This window comes from Cydia splendana, chromosome Z, assembly GCF_910591565.1.
Source record: "Cydia splendana chromosome Z, ilCydSple1.2, whole genome shotgun sequence".
Lineage (NCBI taxonomy): Eukaryota > Metazoa > Arthropoda > Insecta > Lepidoptera > Tortricidae > Cydia > Cydia splendana.
This window is the reverse complement of record NC_085987.1, coordinates 16918260-16943545: the sequence shown is the minus strand read 5'-3', so window position 1 is coordinate 16943545 and position 25286 is coordinate 16918260. Positions and strand designations below refer to the sequence as shown.

The following is a 25286-nucleotide window of genomic DNA, read 5'->3' as shown; positions in this document are numbered from 1 at the left end:
TGGAAGCACATTCCGAGCACTAACCTTAGGCAGTACTTTCACCCTTGAGTAGGCAGCCATTAGCTGGAACTGGAAATGCGCCTGCCAACCTGACGTCAGGATGGCGGGCGTCATCTATTTCTTAAATATCTCTGGAGTTTAAAGAGCACATTGCTCCAATTTTGGCGCACAATTGGCACATTGCTAGCACTAACTCCTGACGTATACCGCAGCTCCATTTGTTGATGTACACCCGCCATCCTGACACTCACCAACTGACGCCTAGGAGCCCGATTCTAATTTTAATTTATTGTTCTGATATTTTTGGACCAGAAAAACGACTATTGTCAGCTGACAGATTAATTCCGAAACAGTTTTAGAAGAAAAAATTAAAATCAAAGTCAGGGTCTTGCAGTACTGAATAAATAGCCGTTTTTAGGGTTCCGTACCCAAAGGGTAAAACGGGACCCTATTACTAAGACTTCGCTGTCCGTCCGTCCGTCCGTCCGTCCGTCCGTCTGTCACCAGGCTGTATCTCACGAACCATGATAGCTAGACAGTTGAAATTTTCACAGATGATGTATTTCTGTTGCCGCTATAACAACAAATACTAAAAACAGAATAAAATAAAGATTTAAATGGGGCTCCCATACAACAAACGTGATTTTTGACCAAAGTTAAGCAACGTCGGGAGTGGTCAGTACTTGGATGGGTGACCGTTTTTTTTTTGCTTTTTTTTTTTGTTTTTTTTTATATGGTACGGAACCCTTCGTGCGCGAGTCCGACTCGCACTTGCCCGATTTTTTAGATATGCCTCAATAGCACATGCACGCTGCTCTGCTGGCCAGCGATCCATTGTCACTAATTAATCCGCAACACTCACGAAACTAAAAAAACCCCTGCGTCTCCTTGGCACTATGCGTTCGAAAATTATTTGCATTCGAAATCGGAAACTTGCCACCGGACACCTTGTATACAGGGTGATTTCGGGGTCGTGGAGCAAGAGAGCCAGACTTCATACAGAATCCAAAGATGAGCCTAATGATGTTGTTAATTATTGTTTATCACCAATAATGATGATTATTTTCCAGATGACAAGTAGGAAAAAACATTTTTGCATACAATTTGGTGACCCTACTCAATGTGACGTCTTGTCGCTTTCCATACAGCGTATGTCAAAAGTCATAGGGTGACCATAATTACTTAGTATAACATAAATTTTACTTGAAAAATAAGAATAATTCAAGTAATTACCTTTTAATCAAATACTACCGTATGATAATGTGGATCATTTACAGAGTTAGAAAAAGTGGTTCTGGATCACGACCCCGAAATCACCCTGTATATACTATAATAAATAAGCGGATAATGTATACTATTGTGGATAAATGTTCCTTTGTCAGACTGGCTGGCACTCGAAAACATGTTAACTTTTGTCATGTAATATGTTAAGAGAATATTATAGTCTCTCCCGAACCAAAGATTCTCGAACTATCAGTATTGTTGCATCGGGTATGTTGATAACGGTTATGTCGATATTTCATGTTGTCAATTCGTCGATTTAGCTAGAACAAGTAGCGTTACCTGGCGCAGCGTTGGCGGGATTGGCCTGGTCGGGCTGGTGGGGCGCGGGCGCGACGCGCTGCACGGGGCGCGCCGTGCCGGTGTGGTCGTTCAGCTGCTGCATGGCCGTCAGGTCCACGGTGTACGAGCGGCCCAGCGTCGTCAGGCACACCTCCTCCTCGCCCGCCGTCGCGCCCGCTTCCAGCGCACGCGACTCCGCCCAAGAGTATGACCGCCATAAACCTGATTGCCCATCAAAGTGTTACTTAATACTATCTAAATATATATCATAATAATAATAAAAAGCCCATTTATTCGATAACCATAAATAAAATTAACATATCAAGTTAAAAATGGTAATTTAAAATCTATTTTAAGAGTTATAATTTGTACACTTAAAGTAGTATTCATAATTATAAGTATACAATTTGGTTAGGACCCATCACGGGTAAAAGCCTCCTCCAGCACTTGCCATCTTTTTCTGTCTTGTGCAATATTGGGCCAGTCCTTATCTATGTCACGGAGTTCATCTGACCACCTGGCGTTTGGTTTGCCGTGTCTACTTTAGCCGTCTGGCCCTTTCCACGGCCTACTACTTTGATCGAATTGAACATTGCATTTTGTTCTACATTGCCTTTTTACCTCGTGAAAGCAAACTTAATAATCTTTCAAATCACATCTCATAATATACCACTACAACGTGTATAAAATAATTGTTTATAACAGTTTATACACAATTTTTTTTTTTTACTCTGGAGTATCGATCCAGAGGCCGTGAGTTCAAGTCTCACCTAAGACAGTAATTTTCCACTTTTAAATTTAGTTTATACACTATACAAAATAGTCGATTACGTGGTTACACTACTTATTAGGTAATACGAGACTGTAGGTTAAAGTCATATTTTAATATGTACTATACACAGACAGTATCCCCGGAGCTATACGTTCTTCCCTCTTCTTGGACTTAACCAGATGATGGCCGCTTTATGCAGGGGGCTAGAACAGTTTAGTTTTACCCAATGAAGAATCATGCTAAGTTGCCTCGCCCCTTCGAATGTCTAAGTATATATTAGAACATAAAATGTTTGAGAGCCTGCTATATTTTAATTCACTTGTTCACTACTATATATTGATGTCGCTAGTTTGTGATTGAATGAAGTTTTGGTACAGTGCGTTCTAGTGAGTACCAACAATGTTTGACGAATGAGAAAAGCATAAATAGTATGATACCTCTGTCGTCGCGCCACTGCCAGTGCGCGGCGCGCTCGGTGGGCGCGGACCAGGGCCGGTCGAGGTGCTGGTCGACGGCGAAGATGCCGTCGGTGGGCAGGCGCGGCATCAGCTCGCCGATGAGGCACGTGATCTCGTACAGCTCCTGCGGCGAGCGCGGCAGCAGCTCCACTTGCTGCCCGACAAATTACTACGTTCAGGACGCCGTTACGGTTTAAAACAACAAATACGCCTACTTTACAACCTTTACTACGTTGCAAGTTGTAATCAAGTAAAGGGACAACTACGTAACGTTGTCTGAATCGAACAAAATCGTATAGGAATTGGTTTAGACAGCTTCGTTACTTTTGGATTATTTTAAATTATTCTCTGCAACTTCTTAAATCGAATTGCTCTAGATAAATTATAGGAAGTACGTAGTTGTTATAAAAATCAAAAAATATTTTATTACATGGCCTAAAACTAAAGCTTAAAACATGCACTGAGCTGTATATGACACATAAAATACTAATATAATGAATTAATGACAGACAGATTGGACAAATTGAGGCAATGAGTTGTCGTTCTAGTATCTGAGATATAAAAACAAGGTTAACCGGAAATGTTGCTTATAAAATTATTAGCATCGGACTCGATTTAAATAACAAAAGAACTGAAAAGATCTCTGGCTTCATGCGCTTCCACTTTGTATATTAATGTATGTGTATATCTACATATGTCAACATGTCTCATTTATGTGTATTATTGCTCAGAATATTTGAAAAGATGTATGATATGTAAATACTAATGTGCATTTTCTGATGTATCCTGCACCCATTGTCCGCGTTACAAAAACACAGCGGCGCACATAAGCATACAATGAATCTCAATTCAACATCTGACGAAAGTAGATCGTTAATCTTTTGATCTGGTGAATCACTTAGGCATATTTTATGATATATGAAAACACAATTCGATTTTTCTCGAATGAAAGTTTTTTTTATGCAATGGGAACGACACATGTGTCAATAATCTAAATGGTTGTAGGTACAAATAACACTGACTAGACATTTTACAAGACAATTGATTTTAACCGGTTGTAGGTACAAATAACACTGACTAGACATTTTACAAGACAATTGATTTTAATTATAGTTAATATCGGTCGCAATTATGAGAACTGTGATGGTTGAATTAAGAGGTATTGTATAAAAGGCAACTAAAATAAACCACAAGATCTTGGAACATGTTCTAGTTACAAATAGTAATTTTCTGCAACACAGCTAGAGTGTGAGTACAGTGAGAGTCTCACAAGGTGGACAATAGTCACACTAGTCGCCATGCCATTCGTGAATCAAAAATATATCTGCACATATTAAGAACAGACGTGACAACGTATAAGTAAAATGCCGATGGTTTTATGCCCCTTGCAATAGGAGTAGTTAAGTGCTCCTTGACCTGTGCCGAAATATTACCAACTACCAGATAAAAATATAAAAAGATTTGTAGAATAATGTCAATCTTACGTGGCAGCAGTCCATATTTGGACGCGACAGGTACATATAGTAGTAGTGTGTTACCTCCTGGTGCAGCGCCGAGCCGGTGAGCAGACACAGCAGCGTATCGGCGATGGAGCGCTGGTGCAGCGCGAGCGCCAGCTGCGGGCACGCGGCGCACATCACCCACAGCAGGCGCAGCACCGTGATGAACGTGTTGCCCGAGATCAGCGCCGGTACCACCACAAGCTGCGTACACAGAACATTGTCATCACATGCGGGTTTCACACTGTCGCGGATCTGCGGAGAGTGGTCAAACTTTCGACCCCTAAACTAGATATACATATGTTCAGTGGCGTTCAAAAGTGCATGGATAGATGTCGACCGTAATGCCTTAATATTACGGTTGAAACATGTCCATACACTTATGAACGCCACTGTACATCCGTAACCATAGACAAATACAATCATAGGAAAGCGAACTGCTTCAGTGAAAAGCAACACATACTCGTATAAAAAGGAAAGCCTGACTCACAAGTTGTTGCAGGTTGGTGAGCAGCTCCGGCGTGGCGATCTCCTGCAGGCGCGCCGGGTCCTGCTGGAAGCTGTCCACCAGTCGCGAGAACGCGAGGCACACGCATTCCACTGATTTCTTGTCTTGTTGGGTCAATCTGTTGCCGAACGATACCACAACACAACATTACATAATTAATAATTATAATCAACATTTTTGAAATCAGGTCAACTATAGGTATACCAGCTACGGTCTGGTTGAAAGCTTGGCTGCATAAAACTAATTTGTATCATGTTAAACGTAGGTAATTTATAAATTTCAGTCCCACTACTCAGTTACCTCTTACTAGAAAATCACCACGCAAGTTCGTTCAGATAAGTGGTAGCCGAACCTACCAATGGGACCAAAACGACACTTATAACACTTGACTGTGTCTAAGTAAATGGTTTGCACTTCTGCGTTAATCTTGAGAACGATACATTTACAAGAAAAAATAATTCCATTTTAAAATGCCACGGGGGAGTATAAAATTGTCATTAACATTTAACTCACCTGTTAGCAAGCAACTGCAGCGAATCCCTGACGAGATGGAATTCGTCGGGGGTAAGATTCTGGCAGCAATTGGCCGTTATGGAGAGCGCAGCTCGCTGGGCGTTGATAGAGAAGAAGTCCAGGTACGTCAGGCACGCCGAAACTCCGCGCTAAAACAATTACATGATATTCAATTTCATATTCAATTTGATTACATGTGTATTCTGCCTGTTCTAACCTACGGCGCTCAAACTTGGTCACTCACAGAGATTCAGAAGTCCAAACTGAAGGTTTGCCAACGCGCCATGGAGCGCAGTACTCTAGGTGTCAAAGTAACTGATCGCATAAGAAACACCACGCTGCGCTCTAAAACCCGCATTGCTGACGTAGGCGAAAAAACCGCTAGGCTCAAATGGGACTGGGCCGGTCACGTCTACCGCATGCATCCGGAGAGGTGGGCTAGCTTAGCCACCAAGTGGATGCCGGTAGAGGGACGTGGCTGCGGTAGGCCCAAACGGAGATGGCGAGATGACCTTGACAGCTTCCTGAACAACTGGCCGGAGGAAGCACCAAATCGGAAGTTGTGGAAATTAAGGGGAGAGGCCTTTGCCCAGCAGTGGGACAAATGAAAAAGGCTAGTAAAAAAAAAAATTACATGATTTGGCACTCGTTTCCAGTAGCATATGAAGCAAACAAGCTGTGTAAAATATCAAATGAATGTAAACAGGGGCCTATTGCATATAAAAATATTGCAGTTTTACATACAAAATCACTAATAGAATTAGCTTGTATTTTATTAAATTACACAATAGGTCCAGATCTCTGTTACTCTCTGTACCGTCAGCAGCAGAAGTTGCTAAGCGGGCGAGGTGTTCAAAATTCCCTTGACACGCTCTTATTCACTTAATAAAAAAGGCGCGTCAAGATCATTTTGAACACCTAACCTGCTTAGCAACTTCTACTGCTGACTGTACGCACGAGCTTAAGCTGCTTGCGCCGCTGGTTAACAATAAGGCAATCGCCTGACGCAACGTAGAGAAAAAGTGTACCGGTGTATGTATATTACGTGTTAAACTTGACGTATAATTCAGAAAGTAGTTTACCGCCTGCAGGATGGCCTTGGAGTGTCGGCGGGAGAGCATGTCCAGCGCGGTGAGGCTCTGCTCGGCCACGTCCATGCAGGTGATGGCCTGCAGCTTGTCCAGGAAGGTGGGCACGGCCAGCGCCACGGCGCCGCTGCTGCGCGGTAGGGCCTCAAGCATGTACGTGAGCGCGCGGCACGCGTGGTTCATCTGCAATAAGAAGTGTATGCTATATTAGGGCAATCCTCGACGCAACCTCAAAGTAAGCTGTCATACATACGTGTCTGTACATACGTGTTCGAATGTTAGGAGTAGCCCCTGATAATGCCCAAGGAAGCAGGCAAGAAATGGCTATTGTTGGGAGCATCTAGAGCCGTTAAATAGTAAGTTGTTAACCAAGGGTGGAAAATGAACCATATGACCCGAGATATCTTGGCGCTCGAACGAAGTGAGATGGTTACTTTTACCCGAGTTAAACACTCTACTTTTCATTTAGACTATGAGGAAAGTCAAACACAAGAAAGGTAGGGTTATTATAAGTATATTTCATTTGACGGTTAAGAGAAATAGGGACTGGAATTGGTGCCATGTACATACAATATACACAATCCAATTTTAAATTGGAATGTTTAGAAAAAGTGAAAGTGAATGAATGAATGTAATGATAATATTTTAAGCACTCATCGTCATTTATATTGATTTATTAACAAATTACATAATTGCAATGCAATTAATATTTAATTTCGATAATACTTGGTCTGAAAATGCGGATCTAAGCTAATATGAGAGCATTGAACTGAATAATATGGCATATATGGCTGTTAGCCGTTGCTCGAAGTAAAAATTCAAAAAAATACTTTCCACCCTAGGGTGGACAATGCCATTTTCCACCCGGCTATCAGCGTATGAAAGGTGAACTTTTCGAATAGGTAGGAAAATGAGTGACATAGTTATAGAGTGTGATAAGAGTGAGTAAGCGACGCACCATGTCGAAGTTGTGTTCGGCAGCGAGCAGGTTGACGAGCGCGGGCACGACCTGGCGGACGGGGAAGCCGGCGAGCGTGTCCTCGTTGCCCATCACCAGCAGCTGGCACATCTCGATCACGGCCTGCAGCTGCTGGCCCTCGTCGCCGGTGGCCTGCAGCCCTGCGAGCAGCTGCGCCGCCTTTGAAGCCGCTGCACAAGATAACCACATATTACTAACGGATTGGCAAACAGACGAGTTCAGAGCCGATAGCTTGAATTAGGTTGCTAAGACGAAATTGCTATTGAAACTTTGATTTTGCAATAAAAATTAAGGTGCAGTAGATTCAGAAAATGGAGTTTAAAAAAGTTGTAGCGCTTTTTTGGATCACAATAAATTTAAACTTGGTTAAGCAGATCTTGTCAGTAGAAAAAGGCGGCAAATTTGAAAAATGTAGGCACGAAGGGATATCGTCTCATAGAAAAATTGAATTTTGCGCCTTTTTCTACTGACAACATTTGCTTGACCATCTATAATTAATATGCCTGCCATAAATTTCAATGTAATTCGAATCCCGAGTTTTTGACTTTCACTAGATAGGAAATAATCATGTCCATGGTCTAAAATGCACTTTAAAAATTTGAAATAATGATGCACAAAAGCTAAAAATACAAAATTGCCTCTAAAAATCGGCAATATCATGTTTGGGGGAACGTATCGATAACTTTTTTTTTATTTAAACAATAAATTAAAAACAAGATATCCGCGCTCCCGGGCACGCACTTCCATCTCGCTCACGCTTACGCTCAGTGAGAGTGAGAGAAGAACACGAACCTTAAGATGATCGATTGGCAGGGGGCGTACCCCATACAACCATTTCCAGTCGCCGTTACGACGCGGTGTTGACACATCTTGTGTCGACACCGTCTGTTTCGGTCACAATTCCAGTCGCAGAGTCGTCGCCGTGTCGACACAGTTACCAGAAATGGGGAAGGGTCGACACATGACACAAAGTGACATAAAGTGTGGTCGCCGTGTGCACACATTGTTTCGGGTTTGCGACTACTTTATGCCAAAATCATTCGTTCATTCGTTCATTTTGTTCCTGTCAAATGGAAACTGTCAGATGGAAAAATACTTAAATAAAAATAAGTGACATTAATACGCCATCTCTAAAACGGATTACAAGACGTAATTATATATTGTTTGCATTTATATTACAATATGACTTAAATTATTATGGGGAATTAAACTGCTCGAGTGATTTGATAAACTAAGTGTAATATAATCAACGCGCCACCACATTGTTTTAGTTTAGCCGGAAATGAAATTGTTTACTTCTCAGTGCCTGTGTTCATAACTATATTATTTGAAGCATTTTTAGTACTTCGATGCCTATACTATACTTAAATAAGAGAAATAACGCTTTACATACTACGAAACTTGTTAATTATGATGTATAAATATGGTTTAAGGCTGAGAAATATTGCAGTCACAAAGTAGTTGCAATGTTTCGACTTTGTGTCGACTCTGTGTTGACACATGACACGCGCTGTCAAAAGTAATAACAAAGTTACTGGTATGTTACTGGATTTGCAAAATGGCTCCTTGTGTTGATTTGTTTTCAGATATTCTCAAAGTGTAAAAATGCCGTGGTCAGAGATGGGCATTAATCGATTAACTGTTTATTCGACTAATTAATGGAATAAAAAAAGTTAATTCTCAAATTTTAATCGCGATTAGTTTAGTCGACCTAACATAGATTGAAATTGAATTAATCTGAATATTAATCGAATAAATTATCGATTAAATCTCGATTGAAAGTTGACAGGGGGCCATTTTTGTACGTAAAAATAATAGAAATGTCTTGCATGCAGATGGTAGCAAAACACTTTGTCATAAAAGTCGAGATGGGTGTCGATATATAGGTTTTAGGGAGTGCCGATTTCGAAAATAATGACCATTTTGGAATCCGAAATGGCGGCCATGCACTGTGTCATAAAAGTCGTCATGGATGTCGTTTTGTACGTTTTAGGGGGCCCCAATTTTGAAAATGATGACCATTTTGGAATCCAAAATGGCGGCCATGCACTATGCCATAAAAGTCGTCATGGGTGTCGTTTTATAGGTTTTAGGGGGCGCAGATTTCGAAAATGATAACCATTTTGGATTCCAAGATGGCGGCCATGCACTATGTCATAAAAGTCGTCATGGATGTCGTTTTATAGGTTTTAGGGGGCCCCGATTTAGAAAATGATGACCATTTTGAAATCCAAATGGCGGCCATGCACTATGTCATAAAAGTCGTCATGGGTGTCGTTTTATAGGTTTTAGGGGGCGCAGATTTCGAAAATGATGACCATTTTGGATTCCAAGATGGCGGCCATGCACTATGTCATAAAAGTCGTCATGTATGTCGTTTTATAGGTTTTAGGGGGCCCCGCTTTCGAAAATGATGACCATTTTGGAATCCAAAATGGCGGCCATGCACTATGTCATAAAAGTCGTCATGGGTGTCGTTTTATAGGTTTTGGGGGGCGCAGATTTCGAAAATGATGACTATTTTGGATTCCAAGATGGCGGCCATGCACTATGTCATAAAAGTCGTCATGGATGTCGTTTTATAGATTTTAGGGGGCGCAGATTTCGAAAATGATGACTATTTTGGATTCCACTTTTATGACAAAATACGTAGCCGCCATCTTGGATTATAAAATAATCATCGTTTTCGAATTCTGCACTCCCTAAAACCTATAAATCGACATCCGTGACGACGCAAGTTATCTTTATTTTCAGATCTAACAAATTGCTACAGAATACAAAGGACAAAAAAGAAGCGAGGAGGTAATGAAACAAGCAAAAATACAGATGATTCCTCGACGCAATTGGGTGATTCTTAAATTGTGTCCAGATTTTTTTTGTCATAAAAGTTTATATTTTTCACATATTACTCTCACAAGTTCCGTGACATTTCGACCTTGTAATTTTTTAAGTAAATGTTTTTGTTTATCTATGAGGATCTCACTAGAATAGTATAATCAAGGTATGTTTATATTTGATGAATGAAATAGTAACGCAAAAAAAAAATATATTTGTGTCTTATATTCCTGCCGAAGACTTTTATTTTACCTTTTCCTTCTACACAAGTTTGGCCAAGTAATAAGAATTTAGGGCTCTCAATTTTATTTTGACTTCTACAACAGTAAAGCTACGAGGCCATGTTTGGTATCGTTTTCGTATAAATTCGCAGTACCAAATTTAGTTAAGGTATCACATTGACACCATTCCGAAGTAAAAACATATAAACTTATTAAAATACTTTCTTTTAAACTCCTCTTCACGCTTAAACTGCTGAACAGTTTTAATTTAAATTTGGTACACATATATTTTGAGTCCCGAGACAGGATATAATAAGTTATCTCAAAAATCATCCTTTAAAGGTGTGAAATGAGGTGTAGGGGGGAATTCAGAATTGACTTCTTGAAGTTAATACTGTTTAAGTTTAGGTTTGAAGTCATGTTTTTTCATCATTTTTAACTAAATCAAAGATGTAGACCATCCCAAATTTCATATAAATCGGTTCAGCGGTTATTGATTTCCCGTACAAATTATTTCCACGCCACTTTTCACACCTTCAAAAGATGATTTTGATTATAAGATCTATCCTATGTCCTGTTCCGGGACGCAAACTATTTCTATACCAAATTTCAACGAAATCGGTTCAGCGGTTAAGCGTCAAGAAGAGTTTCAAAAAAACCGGCCAAGTGCGAGTCGGACTCGCGTATTAAGGGTTCCGCACATTAAGTCCGACTCGCGCTTGACTGCACATTTCTAATAGGTTTTCCTGTCATCTATAGGTAAAGAACTATTTTGTGTATTCAGACGGACATACATACAGACGCACGAGTGATCCTATAAGGGTTCCGTTTTTTCCTTTTGAGGTACGGAACCCTAAAAAGATTTATTTTTATTTTGTGGAATGGTGTCAATGTGATATCTTAAATGGATTCAGCACCCCAGATTTATACGAAAACGATACCAAACACGGCCTAGCACCTTCACTGATATAGATATATCAAGATAAAATTGAGAGCCCTAAATAAACTTTCAAGAGCGGATATCTCAAAAACTATTCAACATATCGAAAAAATTGACTGAATAAACTTGTAACAAATTAAATTAACTTTCATTTTGTATAAGTGGCCATGTCGCTGAGATGCATAGTTTCCGAGATATAATCGAAAAACGGGAAAATGGGACCTTCAAAGTCCCCTCTCTCCCCCCGCTCAAGGGCTACGGCCGGGGACTTTTGATATGTTCACCTCCTAACTTGTCAAACCGAGTTACGGAGTCAAAAATTGTGTTCCGAGCATTTCCCTCTACAACTTTTGGAGCATTCGTTGCCTGACCTAAGTAGCTTATTGAATTTCTTTAAAAACTTTTCTGTAAAAGGTTGACGGGTGTTGGGTGTTTATATGGTTTCGGTCGATTATTATCATTTGCATTGCCCATGATGACTTACTAGAATTACGAGCACACGAGACACTAATAGTAGTTTGACAAACCTTGGTTTTCAAGAGGTATTTTATATTGACATTTGCTGTCACAAATTTGCTGTCAGATTTAGTCGCAAACCGCACGCAAAGTGCACACAAATGTGTCGACACCTTGTTACGGAAAAGTGTAGACACGGCGACGACACTTTGTTTCGAAACAATTCTAGACACATTGTGTGGACTCTGTTACGACACATCTGACATTTAGTTACCACTTTGTGATTCTGCGACTGGAATGGTTATATGGGACATGATTGTACGCTCCCTGTCGATTGCTCATTTGAAGGAAAATAATTCCTAGTGTGTATCTTGGAAATTACGCGCTCTTTACAAATTATTTGTAATAGCAATGTCAAAGTGACCTTACCTGAATTGGCGGTGACAGTCCTATGCAAGAGATGTTGCATGCGCGGCCCTAGCGCGCCGAGCAGGTGCGGCGGCAGGCCGCGCGCCTCCAGCAGCGCCTGCAGGCGGCCCACCTCGCCCTCCTCGGAGGAGGACTCCTCGGCCGCCGCGCTGCCGCTCGTCCCCGGCGCGCCGCCGCCGCCGACACCGCCGCTCGCACATTCTTCAGCTGAAGACGACGCTGCGTGACACATTGTTACGATTATTATTTTTTCATTATCAGGCTATAGGCAGCCCAATCGATCGTGTCATTAAGCATTGCGAGGATCATTATTATCCGACTAATATATGTATTTAACCCATATTCATAAATCTTATATTCATCAAATAAATATACTTTGTTACAAAATTCTGGTATTCAATCGGATTCACTTATTGTTCTTCACTACAAAACTAACGAGTTAGCTGTAATACGAAACCTGAAAATATAAACAACGAGATTATTTGGTTGGTTTACCTTTGCTTTTAGGTTTAGCATCGTCCGATGCGTTATTAGGCATCGAAGCCGCTGAAGCAGATGGCGGCGGTGTGTTCGATGTAGATGCGACGGCACCCTGGATAGAACACAACATGTTACTTGCACATTCTTAACGCACGATTTTTACAACAACAGTGTAAGTTTTCTTCGACAAAAATGTGTACCCTACGTCGGCTAATACCATAACAATAAATTATACTTGATTAAGTTTACAATCGTATTCAGAATAGATCTAACTTAATATTTCAGAACAAAATAAAATTATGGTATCGCCACGGATATCAACGTAAGGCAACCACAATAAGCCCTTATTGTGGTTGCCTTACGAAATGGAAATAAGCCCTCATTTAGACGATGCGAGTTTCATTACATTGCGGTTTTTGATCGGTCGGTTGAATTGGACGTAACCAACAGTCCGCAATGTAACTAAAATCGCATGCGAGTTCGCGCGCCGTCTAAATCAGCCCTAAGTGACGATGAGTAACGTTGGACACGGCTCACGTTTAATAATTGAACCTCTTGTTTCGAATTAAGGTTTTAAATTGACTGACATAATGTTAACAGTACTTGTAGGCAGTTAGTTAGGTACCTAAGTAATCCCTCTGTGGAGTTCCTTTAACACGTAAAGTAAACAGTTTGTGTACGTCTCGCCGACGTGTTAAGGCCGGGCTGAAGGTGGTCGGTGGCGGACATAGCTTACCGTGGTTAAAGGCTGCGGGTGGGAGCGGCTCGACGCACCACCGGTACTCGCGCAGGAACCCAGACTGCTTTTCCCTGTTAGCAAATATTCATAGTTATTTGTTTTACAAAGGGGCAAAATTGTTGTTTAACCGCTCGTGCTAATATTGATACCCGAGCAAGCGAAAGATTCCAAAATGGAATCTTGAGCATTGCGAGGGTTTCAAAGCACGAGGGTTAAACAAAATTTGCCCCCGAGTGAAACACAAAATTTTTCACCACACCAACCCGAAGCAAATATTAAACATAAGGAAACAACTCAAAATTTGTATTTGATTACTTTGCCTCACATGTGAATAAAATGCAACTTTGCTATCAGTTTTTGAAGTGCAAAGTATGCCTTTCCGAGCTGGTATGGTGAAAAACATTAAATAGGGTTAGTACTTCCAGTCAACTGTACAGTAAATAAGCTTAATTTTGATATATCTTCACGCGATAGCTTTATAAAAGCGGATCACAGTGGTACAGTCGAGCTAATTTAATATAAGGTGAACTTGTTGCCTCCACCAGCTCAACCCCAAAAATTCACTAGCTATATTAGCTCTATTATATAATACCTGTCGTGGCTTCCGACCTCCGTGGCGACCTGACACAGACCGACTGACTGACTGGCTGACTGACATACATATTTGGAACTTTGGAACTACAGATATTTAAATTCAAAATTAGACATGACAGCTAGAAGACAAAACCAGAGCAGTTCACGACAGACAGCGGACCAGGACGGACGACCAGAAAGACACTACAATACCAATCAATTCATGAATGGTATATTGATCAATGAACGTTGATCAAACGAGCAACAATGTCCCACACAGCAGTAGGTAGGTGTGTATACCAATGAGATGAGGTGGTCGTACCTCGCTTGTCTCGTCTCGTGGACGCCGGCTGCGGCTGTGGCATGTCGCGAGCCCGCGCCCGCCTGCCGCCGTCCGCGCTGCCGCCCGCGCCCTCGCTGCCCGGCACCTAACACAATACATACAACGTTCACTTACGTTACGCCCCATACATACAACATTATCTTAACAAACGAACGGATCTCTTTAGTAATAGGTACAGTCAGCATCAATACTAGCGGATGAAACAACACGCCAAAATTATTTGCCATACTGGAATAGTGATGTGCCGATGAGAACGTTCTCGTTTCTGAGAATTCCTTTCCGATGAAATTACCGGAAAAGAACCCCGTACCAAAAGTATGGAAAATGTGGTTTCAGTTAAATATTCTGAGATTTTGATATAATATAGATTTTAACGTCCTGAACAAAAGTGTCTATGGGGGCTACCACTGTTGCCGAGTCCCTTTCAAAGTTACGACTGATTTTGTACCCTCAAGGAAATCGACTCTAGTACCAATTCGCACCTTGTCACAGTGACAGTAATATCAGTAATATGACACCTCCAGCGTCTTTTTCAAGTGCAAAATAAATCGTTTCATAAATATTTTACGAAGTTCTTGTTACAACGACCGACATACAGATCATTGGAACATATTTTTGTGCATTTTAATGCACCCATATTTTTACAGTAGACTGTACCAGACAAAACAAACCATTAATAACGGATAAAATGAAAGAAAAATAGTGTTGCTCGTTAAATCTTATCTACATATATTTACATATTTTCATAGATACACATGTACACTTTTAAACTCGGTTTATTAAGGGTTCATTTCTGTTCGCACAGTCAAGTATGTGGTTTAATAATGCAGTACTTGGGTATTTCCCGTTTTCTTGATGTCGTGCATAACCAAGGTACCATACGACACTGGCAACATGAGCACAACAACCAATAGTCATTTTATCTTTCGTCAAATGGCCAGCTTATCGCAAATATCGCAATATAGGTTCAATCTAATGTCAATTGTTTAAATAAATAGTTGGTAATTGCATCTAATTAATGATTTGTTATCTGATACAAAATTAGTCGTAACTCTGAAAGGGACTCGGCAACAGTGGTAGCCCCCATAGAGACTTTTGTTCAGGACGTTAAAATCTATATTATATCAAAATCTCAGAATATTTAACTGAAACCACATTTTCCATACTTTTGGTACGGGGTTCTTTCCAACTTTCTCGAGAACGTTCTCTTATTAGCGTAAATAAGTTATGAACAATCTTAGTTTTTTAAATGGAATGATATAGGTATTTACTTTTGTTAAGTTTCTACCTTTTGCCTCAAATAACTTGTTTAAAAGAATTTTGAGGTGTTTTACTTCTGGTTTTTTAATCAATTAGTATTATTTTTTTATATTGCTATGCATGGTGCCAAGTATTTGCTTTTAAGCTTCCATTGTATTTATTTTTTCTCTTACACTAAGCGATTAAACAAAAGATTTCATCGCTTTTGCGACGAAAGGGTAAAGCTCTTAGAGAACATTTCCGAGTACTTAATTTCCGAGAACGTGTCCGATAGATTTCTCTGTTCTCGGGAAAATTTCGAGAACGGCACATGGCTATACTGGAATATTTTAATCTAAATAGAGAATCTCTACAGTTTACGTTCAAAAGTATCTGTTACAGTCTAATGAATCTATTTACAGAGACATATATTTATGTTAAGCTACTAGACAATGGTACATATTTTTGACGCGTAGTCGAATCCGTTACTTTTGATGCTGACTTTACCTACATGTTAATAATATTCTAAAAAGATAATTGTCTGTTAAGATATATTTTATATTTAATAACTGGACAGCGTATCATAATTACAGTGCAGTATAGAATCTTAAAAATGTTGATTGCGTATGTATATGAGATATAAACCGACACCACAACTGTGGATTCAAATTCGTATAAGTGTGACGTCAATAGGTAATGACACGGAAAAAGATGCTGACTTGTATAAATGGAACGACGCATTATTCTATTTACCATTTTAAAAGGGTCCTTATTTAACTTTTACATCTTATAGAAAATAATTGCAAGTTGCAACAGAAATACGTTGTAATTTTTTTACTGCGGCATATTATTAATAATTTTAACAAATGTTTGCGTAGCTCAAAGCTAAAGGAGAATATTTTAAAGATAATACGTTTATTTTACCGCCTATGAAGCAGGAGCAATAGGTCCCTGGTTCGAATTCTGGCAAGGGCATTTATTTCTGTGTTTATCACAAATATTTGTTCCTGAGTTATGGATATTTGTTTTCTATGTAAGTATATAAGTATTTATGAATAACTATAAATTATATATATCGTCGTCAAGTAGCCACAACACAAGCCTTATTGAGCTTACTGTGTCTATCGGTGTAAAATTGTCCTATAATATTTATTTTATTTTAGTAAAATAACTATAGTTTTAATTTTAATTACATTTTGTAAAAGACGTAAGGTAAGGTGGGAAGGTGGGATAAGACTTTACATAGTTTATTTTGCTCGGGGCAAGACAAACAGTATGAGGAAACCATACAAGTGATAGTCTTACCCCGGGGATAGTCTAACCCACCTTACCTTATATGACGAATGACTTATGAATATGACGATGTACAATTAATACAAATAAAATATATTCTATTCTATGTAAGAAAAATATTTATTAACATATTATTGGGCCACCTGTATAATGCACACATTGAAATATTCAGTATTTATCTTATTTTAAAGAACTCCAATGTTTCTAGTAACAGCGAATTCGTATTTAATATTTAATACTTTTATAAATATGGGCCATTTTATTTAAAGTTGTCCCCTAGACTTTTTTTCAAAATTGGGATTTTTAATGTTATTTCTACTCAGAATCACGAGCTCTTTCTATCCTATACTAGATAAAAAAGGTTTTTTTCCCATTTCGTTACCATTTTTTCATAGACTTTGTATGGCGGTTTCGGAATGGAAAGATCGAAAAATGTATGGAAATCTTGGGACACTTTTTTTCTCCTATTAGGATCAAAAGAGCTCATGATTCTGAGTAGAAATAACATAAAAAATCCCAATTTTGAAAAAAAAAAGTGTGGGGGTCAACTTTAAATAAAATGGCCCATATGTACTTCTATATGATATTGGACCACTAATTGTATAAAATGTAGAAATACATAGAGCAATTGACCTGTCTCTTGGCAGTTGTGTCCTGCCTGTGATGCTGAGAAGTGTTGCTCCTCTTCGTCAAACACGCACCCAGGGTAGCGCCCGTTGCAGCTGCGATGCTCTGCCAAACATTCCAACATGTCAATAACAAACAATCAACCAAACTTCATATTATACTAATGTATTGTACGAGTAGGAGACCTTCTCGTCCGCGCTCGGCGTTCTATCTCGCCGCTTTTGACGTAACAAACACGCGAAGGAAACCAACGCGATCACAGCAATAAAACAGACCGAAATAACACATATGAGAAATATGACTATCATTCTTGAAATTATTCTCGTTCACACAATTGTTCAGTCAATCATTTTGTCCTAATGATACTTAATTATTATTTGTAGTTAAAGTTCGAGGGACATATGCCGTATTTCCACGATTAACGAACTTACTACACCGGAAAATTTAAATTTAATTTCGGCTAAAACACTAAACCAGTATTTTTAAATCTTACTCATTGTAATTATATTTCAGAACTAGTGTGGGTACTTTAACAATTAACTAAAACAGCTGTCAATTTATTGTACCTCCACCATTCAAAATAAAATTGGTATTATTAGACGTAAAACCAATCGTTGTAATATATTGCTGATCGCGCACCGAGGGTGCCGTGTAACTGTTTACACTATTGAAGTTCGTTAACTATAATGAAAGACCCGAAATATGAACTGAATTTATGTAAAGCAAATACCACGACTAGAAATATGATACATATCAATCCTCAAATATGATACATAATAATTATTATACCAACGTAGGACTCCAAATAAGTCTTTAAACGAATATTGTTATTTGTGTTTTTTTTTACATATTTACAGTTACACTATTGACTTTTTGTCTATATGCTATGGCTATAAAACCAGTTTTCTAAGTACGAGAAATACCCTATAATAGGGATGTACCGACTAGTCGGGAAAGCCGACTATCCGGCCACATTTGTAGTCGGCGATTAGTCGGCGACTAGTCGGTAAAAAAGGCCGATTATTCGGCCTATTTTTAATTACAGAAAGCAGGACATAAATAAAATAACAAGCCAATATTAATCAAATGTTACATGACCATTCTACTCAAATACGTATTTAGGGTACAAAATGTGCTTATGTTCATAATAAATTTATGTATAGCTAGTTATGAAGGTGTATCGTAGCAGTAGCACGGAACATCTTTCAGTTGATATTGAAAGCGCGACGACGCAAGGAGCAAAAATGATTGTTTTTCTAATGTATCCGAACTTGAATAAAGCTACTACAGTTGCCATACGAATGTAATCTTTATCGGGAAGTAACGATTATGAACTTGGCCGACTAATCGGCCATCCGAGCGCCGATTAGTCGGCCAAACAATAGTCGGTACATCACTACCCTATAAGTAAATAAATTATAAAATAGCATTTTGTGTTGTGACGTAAGTCATATACTCAACGTTACGGAAATCGCACACTTTCGTATGGTGCGAGCGTTTGCGAGCTATTCTAGCTCTTAGTGAAATGGTTTTGCCTAATTCAATTCGACAGCATTTAAAAGTTTACCTTTAAGCTGGGGTCTCTCTTGTTTACGTGTTTTATTTATTGTTAAGATTGTCGGAAAGAATCGCTTGCGCCCGAAGGGGTACGATTTCCGTGACGCTGAGTGTATAATAAACTTACGATGTTCGGTTTTTTTTTACTGGTGTTATCAGCCAGACGTTACCATTACTAGCTACTTCTTGCTAAAGTCATATATTCGCTTTCTAGGTCAACCGGTATTTAAAATTCTGGTCTTTGTATAAAACATGCGGCATAAACGACTGAAGTTTTTTTCCTCCAACTGACCAAATAAAAAATACAATTCTTTAAGCCCCATTGCCATATCATAGTCCTAGAAATTCTGCATAAGAAAAAAAATCAAAAAATATATATTTTTAGGGTGGTAATTTTTGGTTTACAATATAGATTGCAATAAAGGGATAAGTGATTGACCATAGGACCTGAAAAACGAAAATATTTCAACCCTCTGCCGCCTCTCACCTCCATATACTTCTTTATAACCATGTCTACTTCCTTATCAGAAAGTGTCAAGGGAGGAGAGTGTAAAGAAGTCGGTTAATTTTTTGTTAATGGTTATTGTTTATTTCCTCTCTCACACAGTCTATTCGTCTTTCCTTTGGTGCTATCTCCGCGTAAAGCCCTCCGCATTCAACCGTATATTGTTCTCGTTACATGACTTCTAGCAAGCCGCATCACACGCCCAGTTAGTTTTAGGTAACTATAAAAGAAAACACTTACTCTTCGGGCGTTAGTCTGCCGTAGATACGGAAGATCGCGAGGAACAATAAGAAGCTTGCTATCAGAGCTGCGTGTTTTTGATGTGCTTGCTTCTGCGGATCAAATCAAATGAGGTTTTCATAAATTTTGACACCAAACAATAATGTGAAATATTGATTTGTTTTCGGTTAACTATACTGGACAGAACAAAAAGGTTATAAATAAGGAATATTTAATTTCTGGCACGATATTTACAAAAAATATTGTAGAACATAATAAATCACCTTGAAAATCAGCTGGGAGTGGAGGTGTCTGAGGTCGCTCACGAGTCTCTGTAGCGCTCTTTCGCTCAGTTACTTTGCACAACGTAACTGTGCTGGTAGCCTTTGTTGGTGGCGCTACAATCAAATTACGTGTATGTAAATGTGTATGTTCACTACCTTTAACTAACAAAGAAAATAATTTATATCGCATACAAAATTTCATGATAACATTAATAAAACACAGATGGTAGTTGTTGCATAATTACCTAGTTGGTCGGTTGGGCGAGGATAAGTATGTCTCAAGGAATACCGGCCGGCTGACTTCCTTAACAAGTATCCCTCTCTATCAGTGTATTTAGATTCCTCAGCAGCCTCCGTAGATTGATTGCCAGTCTTAGTCCGTTTAGAGATCACAAGACCAGTGCTCTTCTTACTCGATGAAGACCTTTTCCTTTTCTTTCCTTTGGTACGGCTCGCTTTTGGACTATAAACTGAATAATCCGAGTCTAGTATATCAGTAACAGTGGAAGAGCTAAATGGGGAATAAGCAAAGTCTCTCTCGTCTAATGGCAACAAGCCACTGTCAGGATTATTTACAGGGGCCTGGGCATTCGCGTCAGTGGAATACCCAGTAGAATTCGGATTCAATGGAATTTGAGTCACCGATACTGGTTTCAAACTGTTCGGCGCCTGAGCACAAACTCTGTCGGTCGGCTTCACGCCAGTCCGTGAGCGAGTACAATGTGCGATACACTCTTCAGAAGCACTGCTAATACTTAATCCCGAGTGCGTCTTCTGCTTCTTCCTCTCATGTGAAGATGGTCTGACGCGTTTGTTATGGCCGCTGGTGGATGGCTTGCCGGTGTCCTCTCCGGCTCTGAAATCGGATGTGTTGTATCGTGTCTCGTATATGTCGGTTCCGTAGGACCACCGCTCAGTGAGGGAATAGTCAGACCTCGGAAGAGCGCTAACTAGCCGGGAGCTCCGGCGCAGCTCGCCGCGGACCTGGGAGTCGGCGTGGGAGGCGCGGCCCGACGAGTGTCTGCTAGGAGGGCGCGGCAGGGGCGACGTCACGCTGCGTCTCTGGGCCCGACGCTCAAGACGCAACGACCGACCGCCCACCACCCTGCTTTGAGAAGACCTGAACATGTAACGCATGTATCATTTATCACGGAATATACATATCCTTATCTCTAGTCCAATTTAAGTTAATTTGTACCTACTAAGATTATAATTGTGAAGTAACACTGTCTGTCTGTTACCCCATCACACTCTTAAACCGCTGAACCGATTGAGATGAAATTTGGTATTGAGATATTTTGAGTGTCTTTTGGTATCTAAATTTGGTTACTCAAAACAGCACTAATATGACATAGACTTAACACTGTGCTCTGAAATATATTGCTTGGAATCCATAGTGAGAAGAGCAACCATAGTGCCCAAATTAATATGTACTTATAATCAATTTTAATCTCATGACAGTAAAAGAGTGTGCCTATATATTTGCCCTTCGCTTTACTAAGTTCAATTATTATCTATAGTGTATCCATCTAGACATAATATTAACTTGATTATACACTCCTCATATGTTTGGCTTATGATAGCAAAACAGAATGTATAACCTCCTTAACTGAACCCCAGGGCCAAACATAACATGGTTAGTTTATAAAATGCTGTTACTTAAACTTAGTGTCTGCATTGGTCATTCACTCACCAACTAAATTAATCTAACATTAAAATATGCCTTTATGTTGATATGCTATCTTTTTGTTTAGTTAAAACACTGCTCAGAGTTGAGAAGTTATCTTCTTTGTTAAATTTGTTATTGTTACGGTACTTACAATCTACAACTAAGCTTTAAGAGCATTGTTAAATGAGTTGGTTGTTCTGAATGCTCCTTTCCGCTTAAACTAACTATCAATATTTTGTTAAGGTCCCGCAGGTTAGGTTCGTGTTCTTCTCTCACTCTCACTGAGCGTAAGCGTGGGCGTGAAGGATGTGCGTGCTCGGGACAGCGAAAAACAACGTTTTGAATTTTAATTTGTTGTACGTTTTAACATAGAAAAGTAATCGCTGAGTTCCTTCAAAAATAAAATTGCGTATTTTTATAAGTAATTTCCATATTTTTAGCTTTTGTCCATAAATTGTTGTGTTGTGTTCGTGATTTTTTTCTATCGAGCGAAAGTTTATCAGGATTCGAATCGATTGAGTCATTAGAGAACGGCCTCAAGATTGCCTTTAAATTTTTTTGGCAGCAGTATTATTGTGATCCAAAAAAGCGATACGATTTTTCGAAAACTCTGTTCTCTTAGCCTGCGGCACCTTAAGCATAACACAAAAGAGGCGTAACTTTTCAAAGGCGCTTATTTCCACCGTAATATTTTTTCAAGTATGTACCTACGTAATCAATAAAACACCAATTAAAGTGGAATTAATAGACCCAACCGCAATGAAAATAAAGTGACTGTATGTGTACGTTTTTATTTTACAAAGTGATGTATAAATTGAATGATAGGGAAAGAAGACAGTTTTTAAGTATGCATTGCTATTTAAACACTGAAATGAATGGACTACTTGGAGTAGTTAAATCAGCAATAAGCACTTTCAATGTCAATTGCTTTTACTGCAAAAACATAACATATATATCAGTTCACACACAACTCATTTTATACAATTTATTTAGACTTTGGATTTATGTAGGGTTTTGCCATATTAGATGAGGTGGGTTTTATTTGCAGGACAGTACTTTTCTGTAGACCAAACATTTTTCGTCATTAGTTAACAACCAAATTTCACTCATAAACAGGCTACGGAATTTCTATGGCACGGTAAGATTATAGTGAGCTATAGAATCGACATTAACATGAAACTCCAAGTCGGACATCCTCATCATACTCATGCCTTCAAATTACGTTACGTTCATTATTTTATGGGATCAATAATAGATAATATTTATAAAAAAAACTAATAGGGAAGTACTTAATTTAATGTTGTACTTAGCACTCACATCTGCTAACGAAACCACAATGTTAGAAATAAATAATATATAAAATTAGGTACTTTTATTTCTTATTTAATTATTTTAAAGTAAGGCCGTCCCGTAAGATGCGGTAGCTCGGGTCAGGTGGTGTGGTAGGGCGAGTTCGAATCCAAGGCAGACACTTTTAAAATGTTTCCTTTATTTGAATTTACAGTATCCATAGAACATGCAGCTGCAGGAATGAGTTTTTTATTATCTTGACATGGGAAGACATTGTACAGAAAGCATCTAAAATCTAAAGTAATATATCAGACTATGCGTCAAAGGTATCTAACATTCTCTAATAGCTTAACAAAATCAGATATGTCTCTATTAGTAGAACAATTAGAAGTACTTTTGAATAGGAACTGTTGAGATATATATATCTATTTCGAAAAGTATTCGAAGTTGGCAGATAATTTTGGTGCATTATTTCATTCACTACTTTTGATGCTGATACTGTGTAGATGTTGTGAACTTGCCATCATTATTTTATTTAATCAAAGTCTGGTTTTCGATAGAGCATATTTTTTCCAATTCATCTATTCTATAGTCATTGCAGTGCTAAAACTTGTTAAATATTGTGTAATTATGTCACTATTATTATTGAATATATAGAGTTGTCACAAATGTAACATGGTCAAATTTATGCTTCGATTATTTTATGCCCTTTGCACTTATATACTTGTATATGAACGAGGATGAATATGAGTGTGACTAATTTTAATGTTAACATCTGCTCCATAACTCACTATAACCTTACTGTGCTATATGCTCTAGAAACTTCTAAACCTGCTCATAAAGAAATAAGCCAAGGGGCTTATTTCTTTCCTTTGATTAAGGGATCAAGAATACAAAACACTTCTCCTACGTAGTCGGTCGTGGGCAGTAGGTCGCGACCCCCTGGGGGGTCAACACTGCCATAGACCATTTTTCATGATATCGTAATATGAATATTATTAAGATAACAACTTATACTTTAACTATTTAAGTGTAAATTGCCTGTTGGCTGGAACATCCATTCAATGCTCTCATCAAGCCTTTAATATCCTGTCTCCTACAATTTCCAATAAAGTTGTGGATGTCATACTTACTTAATTATCCTTTTTTGACTACAATTATGAAATGAGATCTGATAATTAACAATGACAGATCTAATGGAGTTACTATATGTTATGATGAAGTAATTAAATTCCTAATGAATTTTTTTATAGTATATAGTAATTAGAGTTGATGTCATAATTTCATAGAAAATTGATGTTTAAAATAATACTTGCACTGTTTGGACTATCAAAATCGCTGCCAAATTAACTTGCTTTAACTCTAGAGTCTGTGCGGAAAGAGAAGACTCGTGAAATGTAGGGGAGCCCAATGAGCCCATACATTATACGACTCTTAGCTTTAATGGTTAATGAATTTAAGCTTCAGAATTGATTTTTATTCTTTCATTTTGCTAAATGTGAAATAACATCTATGTGTAAATATTTTACTAGATTGATCTAAATATTTATTTGATAATAACTGTATTCAACATATATTATTATTGTAAAGAAAACAGTAATACTGATTTGTTTTGCTTGATACCTACATTAGCAATACATAATAGTGAATTTAAATAATTTAGAGGATAAGAACACATACAATCACATTCTTATGTTACTTTGATACCTATCAAGCTTTTACTTGCCTAGTCTTATGGAAAATATGTAGTATACAGAAGCAATTTTTACATAAATGTATAAGCAGACATCTGTACAACAAATGGGCATTATTATAGACTAGGCATATTTTAAGCTCATAATATTGACACGGAAAACGATGTAGTGACTGAACTAGATTAGAGATCTCCACTTTACACCACGCCACACCACATGCCCTCAGGCAGTGCCAGGTCCGGTAGGCTTCTCCAAACAAAGGAAAGACCCATTTAAAGCAAGCAGGAGAGCCATAGGCCTGGCGTGCAGTTACAGCAGCTATAAAAACTCATTGGCCCCTACACATTTATCTAAGGTGCAGTGTAGCCACTGAAATACATTTATAAACCTTAAGAAGACAGAGTTGTTACCTCAATGTTTAGTTTGGAACACACTGTTAATAACTACCTCAGACTTTAGTGCATATTTGGGTAACAGGCATAATTAATATGGTTTGTGTTGGATGAGTATTGG

The 25286-nt window shown here is 38.7% G+C and overlaps 1 protein-coding gene across 6 annotated transcripts in view; it reads right to left on the bottom strand.

Moving 5' to 3' along the window:
* The window catches only part of LOC134804699 (E3 ubiquitin-protein ligase TRIP12-like), a 101412-nt gene that overhangs the window by 29347 nt on the left and 46779 nt on the right, over positions 1 to 25286 (bottom strand). For 4 of the 6 annotated variants that reach the window (XM_063777840.1, XM_063777845.1, XM_063777841.1 and 1 more), the window contains exons 3-17: positions 20366 to 21240; positions 20121 to 20234; positions 19858 to 19949; positions 17562 to 17660; positions 14376 to 14481; positions 13478 to 13551; positions 12757 to 12853; positions 12262 to 12480; positions 7360 to 7550; positions 6396 to 6584; positions 5314 to 5462; positions 4783 to 4918; positions 4332 to 4496; positions 2773 to 2947; positions 1564 to 1785 (exon numbers count right to left, since the gene is read on the bottom strand). In XM_063777840.1, the coding sequence (XP_063633910.1) occupies positions 1564 to 1785; positions 2773 to 2947; positions 4332 to 4496; positions 4783 to 4918; positions 5314 to 5462; positions 6396 to 6584; positions 7360 to 7550; positions 12262 to 12480; positions 12757 to 12853; positions 13478 to 13551; positions 14376 to 14481; positions 17562 to 17660; positions 19858 to 19949; positions 20121 to 20234; positions 20366 to 21240 (2903 nt within the window). The remainder of the gene's footprint in view (positions 1 to 1563; positions 1786 to 2772; positions 2948 to 4331; positions 4497 to 4782; positions 4919 to 5313; positions 5463 to 6395; positions 6585 to 7359; positions 7551 to 12261; positions 12481 to 12756; positions 12854 to 13477; positions 13552 to 14375; positions 14482 to 17561; positions 17661 to 19857; positions 19950 to 20120; positions 20235 to 20365; positions 21241 to 25286) is intronic. The other 2 variants (XM_063777843.1, XM_063777844.1) reach the window with 2 other exon arrangements.